Raw genomic sequence first — 22,466 nt, forward strand, 5'->3', positions numbered from 1 at the left:
TGCGTAATGAGACATTCATATGATCATGTGTGATCAGATTAGATGATAAGGAGACAGAATGAACAGGAGGGAGCTTGAGTTTTCATTTAAAAGCTATTATGCTGCTCCTCTCTTAAGATTGAGGGAACAATGCTTCAGCTTTCATGTTGAATCCTGGATCCATAAGACATAATATATATGTCACTTTAAAATCCCAAAGCAAACACACACAACAACATAGGCCACTGTGATGAAAAAGGCTTTTGCACAAAGCTTTTAGATGTGGATGCATTTGTGTTCATCTGTAAGGCAATGTTTGGCTGCAAAATGTACAAAAAACAAAACATGGAAGACATCTAATGATCATAATTTCACCCAGTCTCGGAGCAGATGCAGGGAACTAATCCAATCAATTGCATTTGCTCAACCTACAAACATGCAGCCTGTCCTTTTAGCTCATGGAGCGCTCTCCAGCTCTAAAGGACAACACTGTGTTTTGTGAAAAGCTACTTGAATCCCTGCATAATTAGAGGTCTCATAGCTGTGTTAAAGATGGGGGCGGAGGAAGAGGCCAGTCGAGCTGCTGCTTGCCAACGCAAAGTGAAAGGCAGATAGCTGTGTTTTCATCAGATTATGCTCATTAAACAGGGGGGCCTCGGCACAACGAGCAGAACAAGTCAGAGTGGATCAGAGGGGGAAACAAAGTGCACTCAATCAGTGATGCAAACGCAGGCCTGCGTTCTCCTCTTTTAATTTTTTTGTGATTTTTTTGGAAAATGTCTGCAAACATGGAGCTGATCTTATTGGAGACATTTTGTTCTGCCTGAGGTTAATCAGATACAGGGCAAGTTTTAAAGACCTGGTTCTTTTATCTAATTATGTCACATAATACACTCTACTCATATCATATTATTAGTTCAGGACCCAGTGGATTGAAGCCTAAATCAAACTTTATATTGTATCCTTAACATCCTTAACATCCAGATAAACAAATATTTCAGCTTCTTTTACAGGATATGATGACGAAAATTCTCCCTGTCTCACAAACATCTCAGAAACAGATAAATAGGCCTGGGCCATATTTCATTATTATATTGTTATCCTGATATGAGACTATACAGTATTGTTTTAGATGCTGGATATCATTGTATTGTGCTTTGGCATACACGATTGTTGTCTCGTGACTCTGAACCAGACTGTACTTGTTCTAATACTTGCCTTTACACACTTATTTGTCATATTCACTGATGGTTATTTATCAGTAATCTTGCTTGGTTTTATATTTTGTGAAAGTACCAATAGTCTTCTCTAAAATATCATTATCGAGGTATAAGGTGAGAAATATTGGGATATTTGATGTTGTCCATACTGCCCAGCCCAATAACAGCCTAATGGTAAATATAGTACTTAGAAAGCACTTCATAATGTATTATGTATCTATCAAAATATATAGAGCATATATATCCAGAAAACTATTTGATCTATATCATATTTTGCAATATTATTCAGAGGCCATCTTGCCCAGCCCCACAAATAACCCAAGATTTTCATGAGGATGGGAGATGTTTTAGATGAATCTCTAAAATACCAAATAACTCTTGTGTTCTGTCTGGTGTCAACAGGTGACACTGAAGATGTATCATAAACTAATCAATTAGTACAATCAAGACATTTAGTTTCAGTAAGAGAATGATAAAAATAACGTAAAATGGACAGAAACTGTGTCTGTTTTGATTTCATAGACCAGTTTGCTTTTTTCTCTGTTAGATACATTGGATTTTTGGGGAACCAGAGAGAAATAATGCTTTATTTTCACGGCAAAATACAGTTTTATCAGTGTGATGAAACATGACATAATCTTGTGTGGTTACAGTATGAAAACACTGTTGCTCATTAACTTCACAGGACTCGGAACATCTTGATATTTTTGCTTAAATCCTGCCAATTTCTGTCATTACAGCAGTCATGACTCTGACCTTTTCCATCGGTTTTAATACATTAAATAAATGTAAATGGTTAAGTACTGTCAGCGATCAATGGCTTTCAACGCACAGGAGGGGTCACCATGCCTGATGTCTATTATGACTCTCTATACTTGGACACAGCTTGTCTGTGTTGTGTAAAACAATGGAGCTCATTTTACACAGCACGTGCAGGCTGGGGAAATGTAATCAGTCTCACCTGAAAAATGATCAGTGAGTCAATTACACGAGGCAGCCTCTTCTCATCTGAAGCGCCGGCATAATTAAATTGATATAAAATATCATTAGAGGTGACAGGCTGTTAAAAGACACAGTAATTGACTGCTGCTCAGTGCTGCTGGCCCTCTGGAGAATGCTGCCATCTAGTGACAGAAGTTGGTACTAAACTACAAACATGAGAAAGAGGGACGGTTGACTGCACCACAGCATACATTTATTGATATTGCCAAAGTTATTGACAGATAACTCTTTACAGATAATTTCTTTACACGATGTAAAATCACTTCCTCATTTTCCCGACAAGGAACTGTACAGTATTTATGGATCATGAGTGTTACAGAGTATCCTGCCAAGAAAAAATCTCAGTCAAAGCAGACCTTCTGAAGGCACTGAAACATTCAAAGAGAATCCCAATCAATACGTTTAAAAAATTATCTCATATTGCAACATATGGATCCTTTATGTTATTCTGTCATTATGCATCATCATATCTCATTCAGCAGAAGGAGCGATAAGAGCTCCACATATTAAATTCTTATTCCTAGACTTTAACAAGGTCTGAAAAACAAAACAAAACAATAATACACCAGATCAACTTTAACTCTACAGCTAGGGAAATGTAACTACATCAGTAACATTAGTAGTGGGGACTACTTAAAGGTGCAGTATGTAAGAATTTTAGTTGAAAACATCCAAAAATTAACAAAATCTTCTATCAACAGAATTAAGAAAACAGAACAGACATCATTACAAAGTAAGCATGCTACCCAGCTGTATAAGCAACAACAAATCCTCCGGACCACCAGCTGCACAGCTAACAGAGCTAACTAGCTAACGGTATCTACATTTCCCAGCAGTTGGTGCTCTTCTATTGATATGCTGTCCCATTTGTTTTGAGAATTCATTTGACAGGATGTCAATTCTTACGTATTGCACCTTTAACAACAGTAGAAGTTGGTGAAACAGAGGACAAACATTGAAAACTGCACCGAAATTCTAGAAATATAAAAGCAAAACTACAGCAAAGTCCTTTGAGGAAAAGAAAATGGAGTGTAATCTATCAGGCTCCGGTGGTCAGACGCTCTCAGTAGTCATACTCCTTATCTATGAACTTGGCCATAGTGGTTAGCTGCACATTTGTTGTGCCCTCATAGATGGTACCTGCGCACGGAGACAAAACAAAGCATTAGAAAGAATTCCTGCTCTACGGAACAAGGTCAATTTTGTCGAATTCCCCCGACATGAATCTCGGGAGACAAGAGGGCTCATTATTCAGTCAACCGGAGAACCAAAATGTTGGTGATGAAAGGAAAAGTGACATTCTGCCCTGGCAGCTTCCTTGGCTGTGTGTTGGTATAATGGCACTCTGATGGGGGGAATTCCTGCAGAGTCCGATTACAGCTGTTGCTATCAGCCCCCCGCTCTCTCCACCCAGCTCTGGTCCAATCGGGAAACAGCTACACCTGACCTTCCCTCGGCCCTCATGAGTTGTGTCCTTTCCACAGCAACAATCTCACAAACAGCGTGCAAACACAAGTTGTCCAGTCATGCTCACCAATTTTACAGTCTCTGTAGTATTTCTCTATGGGGTAGTCTTTGGTGAAGCCGACTCCTCCCATCCATTCGATGCATTTAGACGTGGTTAGTGTTGCAAGCTGAGGAAGATAAAACAGAACAGATATAAACAGAATCCTTAAAAATACATGCATTTAATGTATGAAAACAAAAAACTGATAACCCTGAGGATCATACATATAATAGAAATACACAAAGTAGTTCCAAAGTTCCATCAAAACCTTGAGCCTGAAGTGTAGTCAGCTAACGAAGAATCTCACCTCTGCAGTGAAGTATTTAGCCATGCAGGCCTCTTTTATGAAAGGTCTCCCAGCTTCCTTTAGACGAGCGGCGTTGTAAGTCAGCAGCCGAGCGGCTTCAATCTGTGTTGCTACGTGGGCTATTTGGTGCTGCATGCCCTGGAACACAAAGCAAAACCATAACAACATCAATGAACACACCGGCCTCCAGAATAATAATGTGAATAATCACAAACATGTAAACTGAAGGGAATGGATTTCAGCTCTCCACCTGGAAGTCGAAGATACGTTTTCCAAACTGCACCCTCTGTCTGGTGTAAGGAATGGTGTTGTCGAAGCAACCCTGTGCCAGCCCAAGCATCTGAAACGCACGCAAACAAAGTTAGCACACGCAACTTTCCCATTTTACACTTTGGATAACAGAAAAAAGTACTTTTCGCTCGTTTTAAAAGATTTAAATTAAAATTCACCTGAGCAGCGATTCCAATCCTGCCTTCGTTCAACATTCCGATGGCATACTTGTACCCGTGACCGATCTGTCCCAAAATGTTCTTCTCTGGCACCTAAAACAGATAGCAGAAAGTTAGGAAAAGCCAAAGTATGGAGTTGTTACACAGTACAAGGTGTTTAAAAGTACCTTAACATTGTCCAAATTGAGCGGGCAGGTGGAGGACGCACGCAGGCCGAGCTTGTTCTCCTTTTTGCAAATCTCAAGACCCTCGGTGTCTTTGTCCACGATGAAGCAGGTGATGCCTCTGTATCCCTGCCAAGTAAATAAGTAAGATGTGGATCTTTTTTTATAAGCTGGAAACAGGTAACAACAATAGATAGATGAACGGTGACTCACGGCAGATGGGTCCACATTGGCCATCACCAAGAAAACGCCTGCATGCTCCGCGTTGCTGATCCACATCTTGGACCCGTTGATGATGTAATAATCTTTTTGTTTTTCAGCACGCGTCTTCAGAGAAAAGGCATCACTCCCCGACTCTGCTTCAGAGAGGCAGAAGCTTCCAATCTGGGTGACAAGAGTGCAGGAAAACATTACAGCAAATACAGCGGAGAATATTCACAGCCAGACAAGAGATCTACAGTAGTACAAGTGTTCGGATCAACAACATATTTCTGTCACGGCTGTCTTCATCTTCAGATTACAGTAAAGAAAGTACAATTCGATCTGCGCCACGATAGAAAGACAGAATGTCAGATTGCTCACCATGTCTGTTGACAGCCGGCTGAGGTACTGCTCTTTCTGAGCTGGTGTGCCCAGCTTGGCAAACAGCGTGTTGATCAGCGTGTTCTGGATGTCGCAGAGCACGGCCACAGACGGGTCCACCTTCGCCAGCTCCTCAATGACCAGGATGGAGGAGAAGAATGTGGAGCCGGTGCCGTTGTACTCTGGGTCAATCTCAATACCCATGAGCTGAAAACATGAAATATCAGAGTCAGTGAATAGAAAAGAAACCTTGACACAACTGTAATGAGACAATTCAATGAATCACATACACCCTGTTCAAAGAGGGATTTGATCACTTCCTCATCCATGGCAGAATTTTCATCCATCTTCGACACAAACGGAGCAATTCGCTCCTGTGCATATTTTTTCACTGTCAAACAACAAGACAGATGTTTAGTGACTGAGGACTGTCTGCCTCCAGCTGTCACAGCAACAGGGCACGTGTTACCAGAGTCCCAGCTCACCTGCTTCCCTCATCATGCTCTCCTCCTCTGAGTATGTTTGAAGGGGAGGAAAGGAGGTCATCCCAGCTGCCTGGTCTGAAGACATGTCCGGAGCAGGTCTGTTGGACATGCTCCTCCATCCAGCCTGGCATGTCCCCCATGGTCGAGAGATCTGTCTGCAAGTCTGTGAGCAATAGAGTCAGCAGTGAGAATGTTTAAGTGCACGGTTGGGTGAAAGCACTGTTTGAATAGGAGTGCTAGGCTGTCACCACTAATGTTAAATTAATGCATTTTCTTTTAGAGATCAGCAGCAGTCGAGTATGTGATGAATCAAGCTCATTTGTTCTCTCAAGCTAGGGTTAGCCCCTCTGTTAGCTAGTAACGTCACATTAGCAAGGACCAGCTAGGTTACGTAACTCAAGGATAAATAATCGATACGGTGGGAAATACATTAAAACCAGTGCAGACACCGAGCAAATGTATATAATCATGACTTAATTGTAATTCAGACTCACCTTTGAGAAAACCCTGACCAACGGGGCAGCCATGATTTGTTACAAAATGTTTACATGTGATGCTGCCTTCAGGTGCCTCTTGTACGAGTCGGACACTTTAGTTTTATGGTTGTTTAACAGCGTTAATGATAAAACTATTGAGTGAGCACAAATCACATTCAAGCTATGAACTATGAACTAGCACCATTGGTCTTATTGGAAACCTGGATGACGTTAAAACTCTTCACTTATCTGAGAAGTAGAATGAGTTCAGCGAAATAGTTGGATTTTTTTTACCGACAGCCCCCAAAGGCAGCAGTTGCGTTTACGGTTGCACGGAACACAGATGTATCGGACATAACGGAAGCGTTCACTTGGTAACAATTCTAGCCGCTAATTTATCCCCAAGGCCCAATTTTCACACTTCTCCCCGCTTAGTGATAACAATAGTTAGCCGCTGAAAGGTAAGATATTATCTCTTTTGGGAATTATGTTGAATAATCGGTGTTAAGAACAATGATAATGGCTATAACGGTCGCGCTAGCTAGGCGTCGTTAGCATTGTTGCATAGCTATGAGCTAACCATTAAGACGTTTAGGACGCTACGTAAGCTACTGTAGGTCATCTGCAGTTAAGTGTGAAAGCAGAGATGTCACACATCTACTCATTTTTCTTCTGGGTATTTCCAGGCTGAATACAGAAGAAGGAAATGGAGGAGATAAAGACCGAGCCGGTGGATTTTGTGAGGGAATTTCAAGAATACCTGACACAGCAAACCCAGCACGTCAACATGATCTCAGGCTCTGTGTGCGGAGAGAAGGAGTCAGGGGAGCATTTTCAAACCGGTGGGAATGGAGTATTATGAACAAAAAACATCCCATACATTTGATAAATACAGAGTGAAATCTTAAAAATAATTGTGTGTTTGGTTTCAGATGCCCCCAGGAGTGAGCAGAATGGTCTGGACCCTCCGGCTGTGGAGGTGAGCCTGCCGGTGGAGGAGGGGTCGGATGTACAGATGGACGGCCTGGAGAGGACCTGTGATGGGAAGTACAAGTGCAGCTACTGCAGCTATGCCAACAAGGGCATGGCTCGTTTAATAGAGCACATCCGCATCCACACAGGTCAGTATCTCAACCGCATCCATCCACCAAAGCAACACCATGCAAGTACTCCATTCACACTGCTGAATGACTGCATCTCTCAAGGTGGGGCCTATTAGGGCAGTTCCCTGTGAATGCCTGCAAAATTAAACATTTGTAAAGTGTGCCATTTCTCCCTGGAAATGTTCCCAATCAACTACTGTATTATAAATATACCATTAATCAGGTATAAATGGCAGTTCTCTCCTGCAAGGTGTTGACAGCGATACCTTGAGTCCCTCCACTCACGCCTCTCCTGTTTACTCTTTTACAGTAAAGTATGCTGAGTAATATCAACATTATAACTGCAATTATGTCCTCTCCTGATCATCCCCCAGGAGAAAAGCCTCACCGCTGCCAGCTGTGCCCGTTCGCCTCAGCGTACGAGCGCCACTTGGAAGCCCACATGCGCTCGCACACAGGAGAGAAGCCATACAAGTGTGACCTCTGCACCTTCCGCTGCAGCGACCGCAGCAACCTGTCGCACCACCGCCGCCGCCGCCACAAGCTAGTGCCCACGAGGGTCGTCCGCTCTCCGTTCTCCGCCAAGAGGATGTTGGGCTCCCTGCAGAAGAGGACAGGCTCGCTGGGCTACGGCAGGCGGCTGCTCATCAACTTCAACCCTCCCTCTGTGGGATCGCAAAAACCGGATTATCTGAACGATTTCTCTCACAAGATGCACCACCATTTGAACAGAGACGAGAACAGCAGTCACAACAGAGGGGCTAATGGTTTGACTTTTAACAACCCGCTGGACCAGCTGTCCACACTCGCTGGCCAGTTGGCCGACCTTCACCCCGAGTCTCATACCCCTGCATCCCCAGACAGAGACTCCTTCGCAGACGAGAAGCCCATCCTCATCCAGCAGGTCTCTAGTGAACACGCTGCAGTGTGTTCAAACGGAGTGCAGACTTCACCACATAGAAGAGAGTCCCCCCTATCAGGCCACAGGACATGCAGTCCTGTTCCCGGCCTCAGCTTCGAGAACAACACTTTTACTGCGAGTGTCTGCAACAGCCAGCCGAGCACGCCCGCCCCGGCCCTGACCGCACCCGACCAACAGCTCTTACAAAAATGCCAGCACTGTGACATTCAGTTTTTGGATAATATCCTCTACACCATTCACATGGGCTGCCATGGCTACGAACATCCATTCCAGTGCAACGTCTGTGGTCACATGTGCGTGGACAGATATGACTTTGCGTGCCATTTCGCCCGCGGACAACATAAAAAGTGATTCTGTGCTAATATGGACAGCATCAGCATCTACGCATGACATGACACAGACTTAAGTTTTATACTTTTGTTATGAACAGTTTGCTAGGAGCAGTTTCCTTTTTCATTTTATACTCACTAACTGCACAATAACGTTGCCTTACTGTTTCAATTCAAAGGGTGGACAAAACAGGAACATCTTGCAAAACAACAACGCTACAGTAAAAATACGGCTGTGCTGAAAAGTTCAGAGCTTCGTTTGAATTCTAAAGCAGCACTGATTGCTGCAGGTTTTTTTTTTCTTTCCTTAGCGATTCTGGAGAAAGATTGGTGACTGCCGAGTGTCATTCCCAGGTCGTCAAATACTGACGCTCACTTGGACCGAGCTACCAACTCAAAACGTTGATATTTGACAACCTGGAAATGAGACTCAACAATCAATTGCCTTTCGGCCGATTTGCTGACCCTTAAAGGGGCGGTCTGGTAGCAAACTGACAGCTTCATAATTTACACGTACATAAACAAAACAACAAAATATCTAGTTCGGCTTACTTAGGTAAGACATAACAAAATAACTTCAAAATAACAGCTTCAGAATCATTTTGATGCTACAGTGTCTTGTAAAAGGTGAACGGTGTCTCTGTCTCAGCCACTCTGCCTCACTTTCAGTTGTTTCTGCACTATGTAACTTCAGTGAGAGGGTCAAATCACAGCGTTACATACATGCTTCAGGATGCAAGTTTTCAACACGTAACATTGTTATGACGTAATGAGTTTTGTTTGTAGTTAGCACCTACAAATTGTTACAGACTGGGATTTGTATCGAGTGGTGTTACACTCAGAAACTGTGGGGATGGCGCCAAATCGCACAAAATGCCAATTCCTACATGTCACTGAACCAGTAAACTTCATTAGGAATCTGATAATTTTACATTTTTACCACAGCAATCTTTTTCTGCATTATGTTCTGTAAAAAGAAAGTAAGTTTACATATAGCCACATATCGGACAACATATATGCCGATATCGATATATCGGCCAATATCAGCTGATTTTGTTTGAGGATGTTTACGTTTTTTGGGGGGGTGATGATGACGTCATAAAATAAGACAACAGACATTCAAAGCTGCATTTGAACACCTCCAATATAAGCTTTGAATGTTAAAAAAAAGACATTTGGTACAGCCCTAGTAAAAACACGGTGCCATGTCAGTCAGTATTAGTTGGGGAATTGTAACCACGATCCTCATTTCACTCCGCTCCTACTGTAAATCACTAATCACAGGCAGCTAAATGTATGACAATATCAGAAAAATATCCATTAACAGTATTTAACATGGAACAATATGAGCTGTCTGTTTTAACGTTCTATATAACGCTTGTCTAAATATACACCGAAGTTTAAATCTCCAGTGAATCAGCTGGACACACTTGAAGTGAGATGTTCAAAGATTCAAAGCTTAATTGGCTCATTTTCTGTTCAAAACAAGTCTGTGTCCACCAGCCAGACTCATTATAATCCTGCTCGCTGTTCTGATATTTATTTATGCATCACTCCATAGACGTTCAAGCAGTAATTTCTTAGATAGATTTCAGTTTGTTTATTCTCTTTTTTTGTTACTAATTTATTCCCTTGAAGCAATTTTCTACCAATATGTAGAGTAGTTTTGTGGTACTGGACGTACCGATTTTTAGCACATCTTATTTCACTACGGCCACTTATTTGTCTCGTAGCAGATTTTGACATCTTTGTAAATCTTGGTCTAAAGTGAATTGTTCAATTGGTTAACTTGTTTGTATCTCCTTATCTTATCAAGGACAGAAAGTAAGCAAGCACAAACCATGTAGGTGACCACTAGTGTATCACTGGAACTTGAGTTTAAATTACTTTTAAGGAAAGTTTGTCTTTTAAAAAAAATATTTATTTCAGGTTATTACAAAAAATTATAGTATAAATACATACTAATTTTCTTTGTTTGACTTCTTGCCACAACGGTCCACAATCTGAAGAATAAGTGACTGAACTGATGCAATTAAATTTGCCTTTGTGAAACTTCAAGAGAAGACTCAAGTCATTTATTTTCATTCATGATTCTTAACAGGATTTCCTTTCTCTCACGATCGAAAATGTCCACTGCTCTTTTCACCACACGTTCGACGTCGACGTCCTCTTCTTGAGTGAAAGAGGCTTCCTGAAGCAGCTGTCTCCGCAGGGTTTGAAGAAATGTTGCTTTGGATCTGTTCAGCTCAGCAGCCAAACACCTCATGTGCTCAGGGGGTACTTGATCTTATTAAGTTAAAGACACAAAATGATTATTACACTGGGCTGTAAGTGATAAATGAGCAAAACGTGAAATGTGTTGTGTTAATGAAGCTCAGGACTGACCTCTGGCTGTTTTCATGGCTTCAGAGATGAGCCGTCGACACGCCTGGTCAGCCTGGTGAACAACACTAGTGGCACATTTCAGGCGGTCTGCCTCCTGCAACAGACCACAACCCAAATAAATTCACCAGTTTTGCAGCTGCATACTTCAAATCCACTTTTAACAGATTTAACTGGAGCGACGCTGACTCACCATTTGTTCAGCGTTGTCCTCAATCGGGCTGAGAGGGTAGCTCAGTGCAGAGGAGATCAACTCCATCACCTTCTGGCTGAGGAGGAGCCGTACAGGAAGAGAAACAAGCCTGATTTCATGCACATGAACTTTAGTAGTAAGTGTTAATAACTGTAAATTCAGCTGTCTTACATGTCACATCCGGACAAATTGTCTGTGGTGTTGAGTGAAATGCTGTTCGTCTCCCACGAGTTCTTCTGAGGGTTTGGAGGCTCCAAACGCTTCACCATCTCCAGTATCACCTCAGTGGGAATCGGTTCAGACCTGCTCTGGTTTCTGCTGATGCAGGACTCCAGATCACACTGCAGATACACCTGGCAGAAACCCAGCGAATCTAAACAGACAACAGGCAAATTAATTCAACCAAAGGGACACAATTTGAAAGGCATTTGATTGAGTTTCATGCAAGCAGCCACCAATATCATAGACTTATCATAAATATTTTTTATTGTAAACATTTAATTACGATCTAATTTGTTAGTTATGTTGCAAGACAATGGTTGTAAATATACCCACTGGTGCATTCAGGTGCTTGCAGAAAGTTCAGATCTTTCCAGAAACAATGGTTTTGATAGGTTTCAGTTATTATGCATTTGTACTTCTAGGCTAATGGATAATTCTTTATGAACAATGCATTGCTTACACTTTCTTGCAAGTTGGTACACTTCATATCTCATGCTTGGATAGTAGAAGTTGTCATCCAGTAGAAAGAGGAGCGGAGCCCGGTCAGCCTGAGAGTGATCCAAAGCTTCAGGCTGCAGTAGAGCTTGAATGCACTGTTCCCACGCAGCCCTGTTGATCTGACAGCTGTAAGGCAGCTCAGGCAAAACTTCAGGTTTCTCCAAGAACTGCTCAATGCAGTGCAAAACTGCTTGTCTGTGCAACTTCCATTCCGTGTGCTAGAAAGAGAGGGAAAAAGCCATGATTCTGACACAAAAATATGGTGTATGTTTGATAGGAGCTTATAGAACAGAAACCCAGATGAGGATCATAAATATCATTAATCATTGCTCCATACATTGTCAGAAAATAGTGAAGAAAATGTCCCTCACAAGTTCCCAGAGCATAGTTTTGGATACAGTGTCATCAGATAGCACTTTTGGATAGGGGGGCTCTATATGACCAATTTACATCCTGAACTCCATGTAAATATCTACCAATTTAGCTCAACTGTATTCACCATTTCTTCCATTGTGGCACCGTCCTCCACCCCTCTGGTCTGAAAAGCCTGCTCGGGGATCAGGTCATCATACGGCACCACACTGGCTCTCCATCCTTGCTCTGCAGCGGCGCTGAGGACCTTTGCGGACAGCGTGGATTTCCCCGCAGCAGGTATCCCGCAGAGAACGCACAGGCAGGCCGGAGCCCGGCCGACAGGTCCGGCCTCCACTGCTGCCATGAGCTACCAGAGAGCCGCTTCAAAACTCACATTTTTACTTTGGTTTGTGTCCATGGGTGTTTGCAGGTGACAGATGACTTCCGCATTATTCCGCGTCACAACAGGAGGAGAACACGTGACTTCCGGCTGCAATTAATTCAAAATAAAAGCCCACAGAGTGAAGGGAGAAGTAGATAAAAATGTCTTTATGGCTATTTGATGCTATGTAGCTACTAGACTGAGGCTGTCATGAGTACGGAAGCCCTAAAGGGCCATGCATTCATACATTTTATTTCCTCCGTTTTCACGTGATAACGAGTTAGTTTCATTTGTTTTCTCGAGATCTCGAGTTATATCTGGAAATAACAACTGCCGTTTTCCCGAGATAAAGGGATAATTTTCTCGAGATAAGAAACTTTGTTTTCCCGAGATAACGATATAATTAATTTGAGATCTGGAGATAATGACTGTGATATGATAGGCCTGAGATTATGGAGATGCCCAGGACCTCGTAGCTGGTCAGCTATGTAATTAACTACGGAAGTCCTAAAGGGCCATGCATTCATATATTTTATTTCCTCCGTTTTCCCGTGATAATGAGTTATTTCATTTGTTTTCCTGAGATGATGATATAATTAATTCGAGATCTCGAGATAATGACTGTGATATGATAGGCCTGAGATTATGGAGACGCCCAGGACCTCGTAGCTATGTAGTTAATGACGAAATAAAATGTATGAATGCATGGCCCTTTAGGGCTTCCGTACATGAGGGCTAATAGGTACTTGTTGCCAAGCAACAATAAATGCTGATAGTACAGAATGTTTTAAGAAAACTATCTTACAGTAAAAAAAAGCTTGAAATCCATCACCTGATACATGTTTTTATTACAATTCCTTAAATCAAAGTGAGTTCTTTTTAAATATTTGGAAAATGATTCACAGCAGTATAAAATATAAAAGATTTGTTGATTTTTAAAGTATTATATGCACATGGATATCCAATTAGTAATTAACAGGAATATAATAAAATACATTCTCCCAAAAAATATTCACACGTCCACCAGCGTCACCCACCACCATGTCGCTACAACCGACTGTAAAAGGTGCTGGCAACAAGTAACAGTAAGTCGATTATCATCACAGTGTTTTAAAATAGTCTCTTCATACAGTGTTGACCTGTAGTAAACTCCATACATTCACAATACAATTAAACATATTTGGTACAAAAGGAGAATCAGGTTGGTGGCTGCTTGGGCAGGATTGGTTTGGGTACCCCGGGGCCCTGCCTCGGAGGTGCTGACTGTGCAGGGGCGGCGGCTGGTGCTTCCGCATTCCAGTAATCCAGTTCGCCATACCTAAAGCTAACAGACAGACATTCAGTTAAACCAGTTATACAGTTTAGCTTGTACATTTAACGCCCAAATTTTTATCTGGGTGTGAGGGCAATATGTAGGCTACTGAGCGAAAGTTAAAAATGAGTTCATACCCAGAGATTGGAACTGAGGTAGCTGGTGGATATCCAGCCTGGAATTAGGAGAAAAAAACAAGTTATATTCCTCTTCTTATTGATTTATGTCTTTACTTTTGTGTGACAGCATTTTCAGGTAATAAAAACTTTTCCTGATGCAAAATCTATAATCTAAAATATGTACCGTATCAGGGGGAACCTGTGCTGGCAGCTGTGTTGTGGTCTGAACATTGCTGTTTGATTGTCCATTTGCATTTTGAGCATTACGCGACCTGTCAAAGCAAAAAAACAAACAAACTCTGAAATGCAATAATCTTTTCATTAAGATGCATAAAACATTTCAACTGGAGCCTTTGACATATCCATCAGTAGACTATAAATGTGAGGTGATGTTTACTTGAGACGTTTGGTGAGGCTGCCTTTCAGGCACGGGTCCAGGGTGTCTCTCCTGAAGACGTAGAGCAGCACCAGGATGAGAAGGACAAGAAGAGGAACCACTAACAGGAAGAAGATCAACAGGCCGTTCCTGAGGGAGTAGTCTGAGGTAGAAAAGGTCATGTTTGAATAAGGAGCGTTACACAATATTTAACTCCAAACACCAAACAGTCAACATTTATTCTGAGCAGATTACCCACAATTACATCAGTGATTCTGAGCGCTGTATTGTAGGCAACTGGACGTGTTTCAGATCAAAAATTATGTTTTTCCTCTGGCAAATGGGTTTTTTTCAACAGGTTTAAACATACTTTACAAAGTTTAGCATGTTGTCGTGTAGTTGCTGTGATCTTGTTCGTGGTTGAACTGATTTATTCCTTCCCACACATCCACTTGTTTACAATAATAAGGAAGCACTGAGACCACAGACAGAATGACTAATATATGAGTAATATGAAGCCTGATGTAGGACGACTATAGGCCACACTAACTGGTATTAGATTACCGCATATCTAGTGACGCATTTCTTCCTAAAATATATTTTTATCAGTGAGCCTATCCTGATTTTACTTGCCTTGAGAATTTTTATCTTTTTCCTTGTTTTGTTCTTTTTTAATCCGCCTTCTTGTTTTTATCTGTTTTGTTCTTTAATCTGTTGTAAACATGATGATTTTACGACTTATCAGTTTTGTTTTGCTGCCTTTGTCAGGCACTCATGGACATAGAAAAGTGCTGTACAAATCAACAAAGAAGAGGAAGAAGACGAAGAAGAAGAAGTAAAAGCAATTCAAACCCACCTATCTGAGCAGGGCCGCTGTCTATGCTGCCACCCATCCCTGCCCTGTTGCATCTAGGCGGGGCCCATCCATTGTCACAGTGGCAGTGCCCTTGGTCATTACATACCTTGAAAGAAACATAACAGCAAAGTCAGACAGAGTCATTGTTGGCTGGTAAATGAATAGAGACAGTAAAGGAATTGCCGTATTACCCCTCGGTTGGAGCAGGTGGTCCGGGCATCACAGTCCAATTTGGGCAACAGTGCAGAGGCGTTTACACACTGAAAGTCCAGGCACGTCTGAGAGAAAAGATTTTTAACTTACTGATGCAATCAAAATGAGCCATCATTTCCACTTATGCGATGACAGTAATTTCCTGGAAGAAAGTACATCACATTTGTTCCTGGTTACATTCCTTCTCTGTAAAGTCTGCTTACCTTTCCTTCACCACAGGGGCTTCCAGAGTTAACGTAGGCAGGATCTGTCACATCTGTGCCGAGGTTGAAGTCTGCATTAACACAAGTTGAGCCTTGAACCATTTGGATACTGACTTGGGCACCGTCAGGGATGGTGCTGAGGTCCACGTTAGTACACTGCACCTTTCCACACTTGGCGTTCCTGCAGTGTAGGTTCAAGAGAACACCGTCAGTTTCCACAGTTGTTAACGAGTGATTTGTTGGAGGAAAAAAAGTTGCATCAGATCATTTTGTATAAAATGACCTTTTTAAGTATACTGAATTGGAAGGTTTTCTACAATTGTGATAAAACAAACTTCCCTTAGAGAATCCCGTAGAGGATCATCAATATCAAGACATATTCCTTTTACAGATGTCCCTGCATGGGTCAACTGAGCCCAGTTCTACTGAATATGCTAAATGTACCCAAAATACATCTAATAAGTGATCTGTGTGGTGATTTAGGCGTTTCAATCCTGCTGCAGTTTTTGCCGGACCACTAGCTGCAATACTAACTGAGCTAACTAGCTAACAGCAGCTACAGTTAGCAGCAGGTAGCGATTACTCTGGTGATGTGCTTCCCCCTATTTGTTTTGAGTGGCTGCATCCTTTTCTTGGTATAAGGTGCAATATTTTCAATGTAATACAAAAATATCCAGATTAGATTACATGTTTTTTTTTTACATAATCCAATCAATTATATTACTAATTATTCAGTAGCTGACTACATTTCAAAGTTATTGGACCCAACCAAGTCAATGATTGAAAAAAAAAAAAAGAGTACTTACGCTACAGTACATTTGATAAAGTCATTTCCGTTTCTTCCACAGTTTCCAAATAGGTTTCCCCTTGTATTAGCATGCTCAAAACAAATATCATCTGCCTTTCTTGCTGGATCTGCCAAAGAGAGATGATATCCAAGATAAAATATTAATGACAAGAGACGTGAAATCATATTGAGCCAGGTCACCACAGCCTCCTGGTAGACTTTGAATGTTGATGTCTGGTGTACTATCTTATTGCCTGGATTATTCAGAGTTAGTGTTAAACAAATGGATTGAAATAAATAGCCTCTAGGTCTTTAATTAGCTGCAGACGTCTTTGTATCACGCCTTATTGAATGTACCTGGTGCAAATAGATCTCTGCACTGGAAATCATACGTCTGGCATCGGCCCTCGAAGCAGTAAGCGTCTTCACAGGGCAGGCCGTCCATGATGTAGAAGTCATTGGGACAGGAGGCATTCTTGCCATTACAGAACTCAGGAAGATCACAGGTGTCGGCAGACTTTCTGCATAGTGTTCCAGAAACTAAGATCTGAAACAAAAACAATAACACACAAGTCAAATTTTTCACGTCGATTTAGCGCATTCATAAGCATCACAACTCCGGCCTTAAGCCCAACATTACGCTAACCTGACAGTTGCTGCAGCAGCCCCCCTGAGCACAGGTGGCCCCGCCTTTGAATCTGCAGGTGGCTGGATCACAGCAGTTATTATCGCATTCCTACATGAAAGGGAAAAAACGAAAAACCATTACCAACACTTTATAAAGACAGAGCACGTCAAAGAACATATATTACTAGAATATTTTGATTCCAAGATAGATGATGTTGTAACATGATGTGTGTGCACTTTGGCCTGTGAAGCTGACAGCAAAATGTGTCTGCACACATTTGTGGTATATCAAAAAGTTTGTCTTGATTTACAGAGAAATGTCTGTTTTCGTATTGCACCGTATCACAACCTTTTCACCATTTCTATTGAAATAAATTACAAATAAATCCTCTTCAACTCAGCCTCTACATCGTTTCTGTCTGTACTGTACCATCAGTTACATTACGATAAACTATGTTTTCCAAAAAAATACTTCTCCAATGCATGTCAATGGGAAGTGTTTGGTTCTCTATCTTTCCGTGTGTGTGTGTGAGTTTTACTCTACCTCCGGTTTGCCGCAATCACACTGCTCCCCTTCATCCAGTCGGCCGTTGCCACATTCAGCTTTGCCAATCGCATCTGATGCGGATGGCTGGTTATTCAGACACATGCCTCCTCCACGGACGATCAGTCTCTCAAAGTCGCTTGCACTGCAGCTGCTGAAAGTAGGGGAACCACTAAAAGGGGACAGGATAATCCATTAGTGGTAACATCTATTTGGACATGACATTGTTTGGTTGTCAAAATAAGTTATATTACTTAAGTAAGGAGCCACCAAGTCCCAAAAGATGGTTGAAAAAAAAAATCTTTCAGTACATCAAGTGCTTTGGACCAAACAATATCAGCACAAAGTGAAGATATTGATATATATCATTAAGCTATATTGTTAAACCCTGATAGGGAGAGTGAAAAAATGTAAAAGATTTGCTTCCTATAATCTCTTGATAAATGGACTGATATGCAACTGAACTTTTCTGAACAATATAAACTGGCATCGAAACAGACTAAATCATACAGAAGCAGTAATTAAATACACCATGGGTATACTGGGGAATGGGAAAACATGAAAACAACAGAAGTTCTATTTTCTAGTTTTAATGTAGTATATTCTTTTTTTCAGGGAAGGAAAACAGCATGTATAAGACACTATAGCTCCACTTAGGCACAGAATACACCATATACAGCATATTATATACAGTATATATATTTAATTTCATGTCAAAGGGTTGAGAAATATTTTGTGGAAGATGTGTTACCTAGCAGCCCCTGCCATGATGCAGGTTTCTCCTCCACAACTGCAGCCCGTACGGTCGTGATTCATGCCCAGGTTGTGGCCCATCTCATGGGCCACTATGGTGGAGACATAAGCCACACCGTCGCCACTGAACTGTCAAAACACACCCAGAACATTCAGGACTTACATTCTCAATGGTTTATATACTTTAATTTATTATCCTGAATTGGAAATGAATGTTATTGATCAATATTAGCAAAAAAAAAAGCTGAAATAGCATTATGCATTGCCATTACAGATAATATACACATTAGTGTGCGTAATCTAAAAAGACGGTTAGCAAGGCTTCCGCTATATCGGCGGCGCAATCTAAGTGAGCCTGATGTCGTCGTTAACTACATAGCTGACCAGCTACGAGGTCCCGGGCGTCTCCATAATCTCAGGCCTATCATATCACAGTCATTATCTCGAGATCTCGAATTAATTATATCGTTATCTCGGGAAAACAAAGTTTCTTATCTAGAGATCTCGAGAAAATTATCCCGTTATCTCGGGAAAACGGCAGTTGTTATTTCGAGATAATAACTCGACATCTCGAGAAAACAAATGAAATTAACTCGTTATCACGGGAAAACGGAGGAAATAAAATGTATGAATGCATGGCCCTTTAGGGCTTCCGTAAAAATGATTCATTTGTGACATTTAAAAATTCTAAAATATCAATATTTCTTTTTTTTTTTTTACATAAATTCCCAAGCCAACATAGAAAATTTTTTTATATTTCTTTACAGTGTGACTTTAAAGGAAATTTAAACACCATGTTACATCACAATGCAAAAGAATGTCAGGAACCTAATAAGTCAAACAAAGTTGCTTTGTCATGCAGCTTTTTAAAAATGTGTTCAAGTCTAACCTGTTTAACTACTGCGTTATTTATAGCCTTTGAGAATGAGCTGCATTTACAGAACCTCCCATGAATAATGGAGACAGTATCAGATTCTGCACAAAAGCTCAAGCTGCCAAAGCACCATGGTGTCAGCTGGTGTTAGAAGTTAAAAGGGAGTTGAACTGACCACGTTGATTCCTCCAGAGGTTGTCGTGGAGCAGACCGATCCGACAAAGGCCATACCTAACACCCCACCACTGTATGCCCCTGACCGACCCCTGAGAAACAATTGCACCAAGAGAAATGTTACAAATTTGTCTCTACGTGTCCAAAAAATTCAGTTCACTCTCATGAGATGACTCAATTAAAGAACACACATTACTTACACAAGAAGTTGACCAATGTCATGCCTGTGTCTTGGTAACAGAGTATTCTTCCTCCACTTAACGAACCTCCCCAGCACGTCTCCTGCATTGCCCTCCACACTAAAGGGATTGCTATCCTTAAAAATCTCCAGGCCCGTCAGCACTACGCGGATATTAAGCTGCTTGTAATACTGGAATAGAACAGAAAATAAAAAAACAAAAGATTATGAAGCATAGCCCTAAGACAAAACACCAGAATCAATTCAAACTAGGCATAAGTTCTTCTACCAACAACTGAAAATCTCACCCCGTCCAGTAGATTAGCCATATCCACCACTTCGTCTCGTATCGCCGTCTCATTTTGTGACCTAAAATCGTACTATAAAAACAATTAACACAATAAGCAAACATACTTCTTAATACGTATGGTACATCATAGGAAAAGCACTGCACCGCTAGAAAGAAAAAGCACATTCCTTACTTACTATTTCAGACAATGAGCTTGATTTAAGTGCTCATCTAGTCACTCTCACTTATACGAGTGAATTCATAAACAGATGAACTCACTCACCCTGAGCTTGTCGACTACCAGCACCAACTCCACATATCTGGTTTGAGGTAAATTGCGCTTCCTCTGTTGAAATAGCAAACAGTAAAGAAGGGAGAGCAATCATTGAGAACGTCAGCCACTATCCATTTTAAAACCTGTTCACACTATAAACACAAGTTCTTGCGAAAGCAGTGATCATCCGGACCCGCAGCAGAGAAGTGAGTGACTGGCTAGGCTCAAAGGGTTCATGGCTTTGCGTTGATGATGCAGCCTCATCGACGACCCCACAGGTGACGGGGTCAGATTGGACGTCCTTTAATAGGTACAGAAGGTGCTCGTTGGTGGAAGACTGTGGCACAGGATCAAGCCCATAGGTCTCATTTCCAAGGATGATCACACCCCTACAGAGAAGAATGCATGACGCTACACAATTAGAGAAATTCGTCCAGTCAATAATAAATCCAGGGTGCGAAATGCAAATGCACGTACTGAGGAACAAAAGTATGAAGATCGAGTGTAAACGCAACACATTTTCTATGTTATATGGGCTAACATATGTTTGATGGGACGGAAAATTGCTTTAATTTGTGACTCTACTTGTGTTTTAGTAATATGGCTGACATCAGTGTCACATACTCATATATGGTTATATAACGATATGGCAAATGTATGCAAAATCACAACATTAAGGGCCTTAATTACTATATTCATATATTGGTGTTTGGGGGGTATCTATTTTATCACTTTCAAATGCATTAAAAAGTGGAACACTCAAATGTAATACAAGCAATCATTACATAGGTTATATCGCTGACAATTGTCAATTTTTTTCTTAGAAAATGGTGAAAAGTGACTTCCTCTATGGCAAAACCGCCCGTTTGTGATGCACTGAAATATTTCGAAACAATCCCGTAAATCGTTATCGTCACATGAAATGAAAGTTCAAATTTTACTCAAAGGAGGAAGTGGGAAAAACAAGAGAGATCATCAAACCTGAGGCCGTAGCATGTGCTGAGCGCTACCAATGAATCCTCATGACCCTCCACCACTCCGTGGTAATAGCAATGGCCCTGGGAGAAGAAAAGTAAAAACCAGTTCAAGGGTTGATATTTACACCATCCTAACTAACCAGAATGACTAGGTGTCAGCTTACGCACATGTGGTTTTGGATATGATGATGTGTGGTTACCAGTGGCATCACGCGAATACTGAACAAAGTTTGGGTGTAGAAAATCTCTGAAAAAAAGAGAAAAGAATACATGTGATAATTCATCTGAAGCATTTAAAAGGACTTGCAGTCATGTCTCTGTGGGTACCTGTTCTTTTGTAGATGAAGGACGTGCTTTGCGTTGTTTATGTCGAGTGCATAAGATACTGACTCCTCATCTCCATGTTTCTGAATTAAACAAGAAAGTATCCTTAAATGTTGTCATATTATAATATTAGTTAAAAAAGATCATTTAATCAGGGGTTTACCTACCTCTTCTGACTGTCTGTCGGTGCTCCTTGTCCATCTGTGAATCACTTGAGGATTTACAATAGAGTACTTGGAGAGTTTAAATGAAAGCCCATGGGAAACGTCTGAAACACAGGTGAACACACAGGGAAAGTATTGTTAAGGTATTCTGGGAGTAATGATGCCTTAAACTCCCTCTAAAACAAACAATCAAAGACCAAAAGCAGACTTGATGGTTAAAAAAACCCCTCTCATAATGTCAAATCATCGTTGTTGGCGGGTATAATACAAAAACAAACAGTTTTTTCCTGCTCCATCGACAGACTACACAACAGGTAACCGGATCAGCCGTGCCTCACCTTGGTTGTCAATCCCAGAAACGTAACACAGCAAGAAAACAGCGACGAGGATGTATATTCTGAGCATGATCCTGGTTATAGTGTCTGGATTATGTCCCCATTAAGGTTAGGGTATATGTGACATTAATGAATTCAAGGTCCGTGCCTGCTTCCTCCTGCTGCTGCTGCTCAGGTGCGTCATGGTGGGTGTGGCTAACTAACCGGTGAGCGTTAGAGCCTAAAGACAACAAACTGAAATTGAGGAGTGGCAAGGCAGTCAATATTTGCATTGGTATCTATCAGACAGTTAATCTTTACTAAAGATTATGGTGTAACTAGCTAGTTATGGCAAATGTTATCCTAATTGACGCTTAAACAAGCTTTACTAACCTTACCGACGTTAATTAATTGTTTCAGGTGGGTGAGTTTCTGTCCTCATTCATTCCTTAGTTCATCGGCGTTGTAAATATGAAGACACAGTAAGTCTTCCATTAAAAAAGAGCTTTGTTTCGAGGTTATCTCGGCATAACTAACAGATCTGCCATTATA

General features: G+C 41.3%; 4 protein-coding genes across 4 annotated transcripts; 1 reads left to right on the forward strand and 3 right to left on the reverse strand.

Annotated features, from left to right (window-relative positions):
- Nucleotides 1-2,367: 2,367 nt before the first annotated feature.
- acadsb (acyl-CoA dehydrogenase short/branched chain) lies at nucleotides 2,368-6,296 on the reverse strand. The gene is made up of 11 exons (XM_084342773.1): nucleotides 6,190-6,296; nucleotides 5,696-5,858; nucleotides 5,501-5,601; nucleotides 5,211-5,417; nucleotides 4,842-5,012; nucleotides 4,632-4,757; nucleotides 4,465-4,557; nucleotides 4,266-4,355; nucleotides 4,016-4,153; nucleotides 3,736-3,835; nucleotides 2,368-3,341 (listed from the first exon to the last, which is right to left on the reverse strand). The coding sequence occupies exons 1-11, from the start codon at nucleotides 6,220-6,222 to the stop codon at nucleotides 3,265-3,267; spliced, it is 1,299 nt and encodes a 432-aa protein (XP_084198899.1). The 5' UTR covers nucleotides 6,223-6,296; the 3' UTR covers nucleotides 2,368-3,264.
- Nucleotides 6,297-6,388: 92 nt separating this feature from the next.
- On the forward strand, nucleotides 6,389-9,150 carry LOC311250763 (zinc finger protein Pegasus-like). Its single transcript, XM_084342774.1, has 4 exons — nucleotides 6,389-6,632; nucleotides 6,858-7,013; nucleotides 7,104-7,292; nucleotides 7,649-9,150. The coding sequence occupies exons 2-4, from the start codon at nucleotides 6,878-6,880 to the stop codon at nucleotides 8,545-8,547; spliced, it is 1,224 nt and encodes a 407-aa protein (XP_084198900.1). The 5' UTR covers nucleotides 6,389-6,632; nucleotides 6,858-6,877; the 3' UTR covers nucleotides 8,548-9,150.
- A 1,407-nt stretch (nucleotides 9,151-10,557) lies between these two features.
- On the reverse strand, nucleotides 10,558-12,776 carry pstk (phosphoseryl-tRNA kinase). Its single transcript, XM_084342775.1, has 6 exons — nucleotides 12,320-12,776; nucleotides 11,783-12,038; nucleotides 11,272-11,473; nucleotides 11,101-11,176; nucleotides 10,911-11,004; nucleotides 10,558-10,811 (listed from the first exon to the last, which is right to left on the reverse strand). The coding sequence occupies exons 1-6, from the start codon at nucleotides 12,536-12,538 to the stop codon at nucleotides 10,597-10,599; spliced, it is 1,062 nt and encodes a 353-aa protein (XP_084198901.1). The 5' UTR covers nucleotides 12,539-12,776; the 3' UTR covers nucleotides 10,558-10,596.
- A 608-nt stretch (nucleotides 12,777-13,384) lies between these two features.
- adam9b (ADAM metallopeptidase domain 9b) lies at nucleotides 13,385-22,452 on the reverse strand. Its single transcript, XM_084343102.1, has 23 exons — nucleotides 22,308-22,452; nucleotides 21,939-22,155; nucleotides 21,604-21,704; nucleotides 21,440-21,519; nucleotides 21,281-21,359; nucleotides 21,117-21,193; nucleotides 20,329-20,524; nucleotides 20,145-20,207; nucleotides 19,881-19,952; nucleotides 19,595-19,764; nucleotides 19,396-19,486; nucleotides 18,345-18,475; nucleotides 17,594-17,765; nucleotides 17,069-17,158; nucleotides 16,780-16,969; nucleotides 16,442-16,550; nucleotides 15,636-15,816; nucleotides 15,411-15,497; nucleotides 15,220-15,325; nucleotides 14,385-14,526; nucleotides 14,172-14,259; nucleotides 14,006-14,043; nucleotides 13,385-13,880 (listed from the first exon to the last, which is right to left on the reverse strand). The coding sequence occupies exons 2-23, from the start codon at nucleotides 22,003-22,005 to the stop codon at nucleotides 13,754-13,756; spliced, it is 2,457 nt and encodes an 818-aa protein (XP_084199228.1). The 5' UTR covers nucleotides 22,006-22,155; nucleotides 22,308-22,452; the 3' UTR covers nucleotides 13,385-13,753.
- Nucleotides 22,453-22,466: the final 14 nt, after the last annotated feature.

The sequence above is a fragment of the Pagrus pagrus genome (genome assembly GCF_965226575.1).
Source record: "Pagrus pagrus genome assembly, chromosome: 21".
Lineage (NCBI taxonomy): Eukaryota > Metazoa > Chordata > Actinopteri > Spariformes > Sparidae > Pagrus > Pagrus pagrus.

Excerpts from the sequence above, each read along its gene's own strand:
- acadsb (XM_084342773.1), bottom strand. The coding sequence starts at position 6,222 with ATGGCTGCCCCGTTGGTCAGGGTTTTCTCAAAG. Across the intron at positions 4,758-4,841 it reads CCAATGTGGACCCATCTGCC|GGATACAGAGGCATCACCTG; the intron begins GTGAGTCACCGT and ends TTTACTTGGCAG. Across the intron at positions 3,836-4,015 it reads CTAAATACTTCACTGCAGAG|CTTGCAACACTAACCACGTC; the intron begins GTGAGATTCTTC and ends TATCTTCCTCAG.
- adam9b (XM_084343102.1), bottom strand. The coding sequence starts at position 22,005 with ATGCTCAGAATATACATCCTCGTCGCTGTTTTCTTGCTGTGTTACGTT. Across the intron at positions 17,159-17,593 it reads GTGATTGCGGCAAACCGGAG|GAATGCGATAATAACTGCTG; the intron begins GTAGAGTAAAAC and ends CCTTTCATGTAG. Across the intron at positions 14,527-15,219 it reads CAGCGGCCCTGCTCAGATAG|ACTACTCCCTCAGGAACGGC; the intron begins GTGGGTTTGAAT and ends TTTCTACCTCAG.
- pstk (XM_084342775.1), bottom strand. The coding sequence starts at position 12,538 with ATGGCAGCAGTGGAGGCCGGACCTGTCGGCCGGGCTCCGGCCTGCCTG. Across the intron at positions 11,005-11,100 it reads AGGACAACGCTGAACAAATG|GAGGCAGACCGCCTGAAATG; the intron begins GTGAGTCAGCGT and ends GGTCTGTTGCAG. Across the intron at positions 10,812-10,910 it reads AGCCATGAAAACAGCCAGAG|ATCAAGTACCCCCTGAGCAC; the intron begins GTCAGTCCTGAG and ends TAACTTAATAAG.
- LOC311250763 (XM_084342774.1), top strand. The coding sequence starts at position 6,878 with ATGGAGGAGATAAAGACCGAGCCGGTGGATTTTGTGAGGGAATTTCAA. Across the intron at positions 7,014-7,103 it reads AGGGGAGCATTTTCAAACCG|ATGCCCCCAGGAGTGAGCAG; the intron begins GTGGGAATGGAG and ends GTTTGGTTTCAG. Across the intron at positions 7,293-7,648 it reads GCACATCCGCATCCACACAG|GAGAAAAGCCTCACCGCTGC; the intron begins GTCAGTATCTCA and ends ATCATCCCCCAG.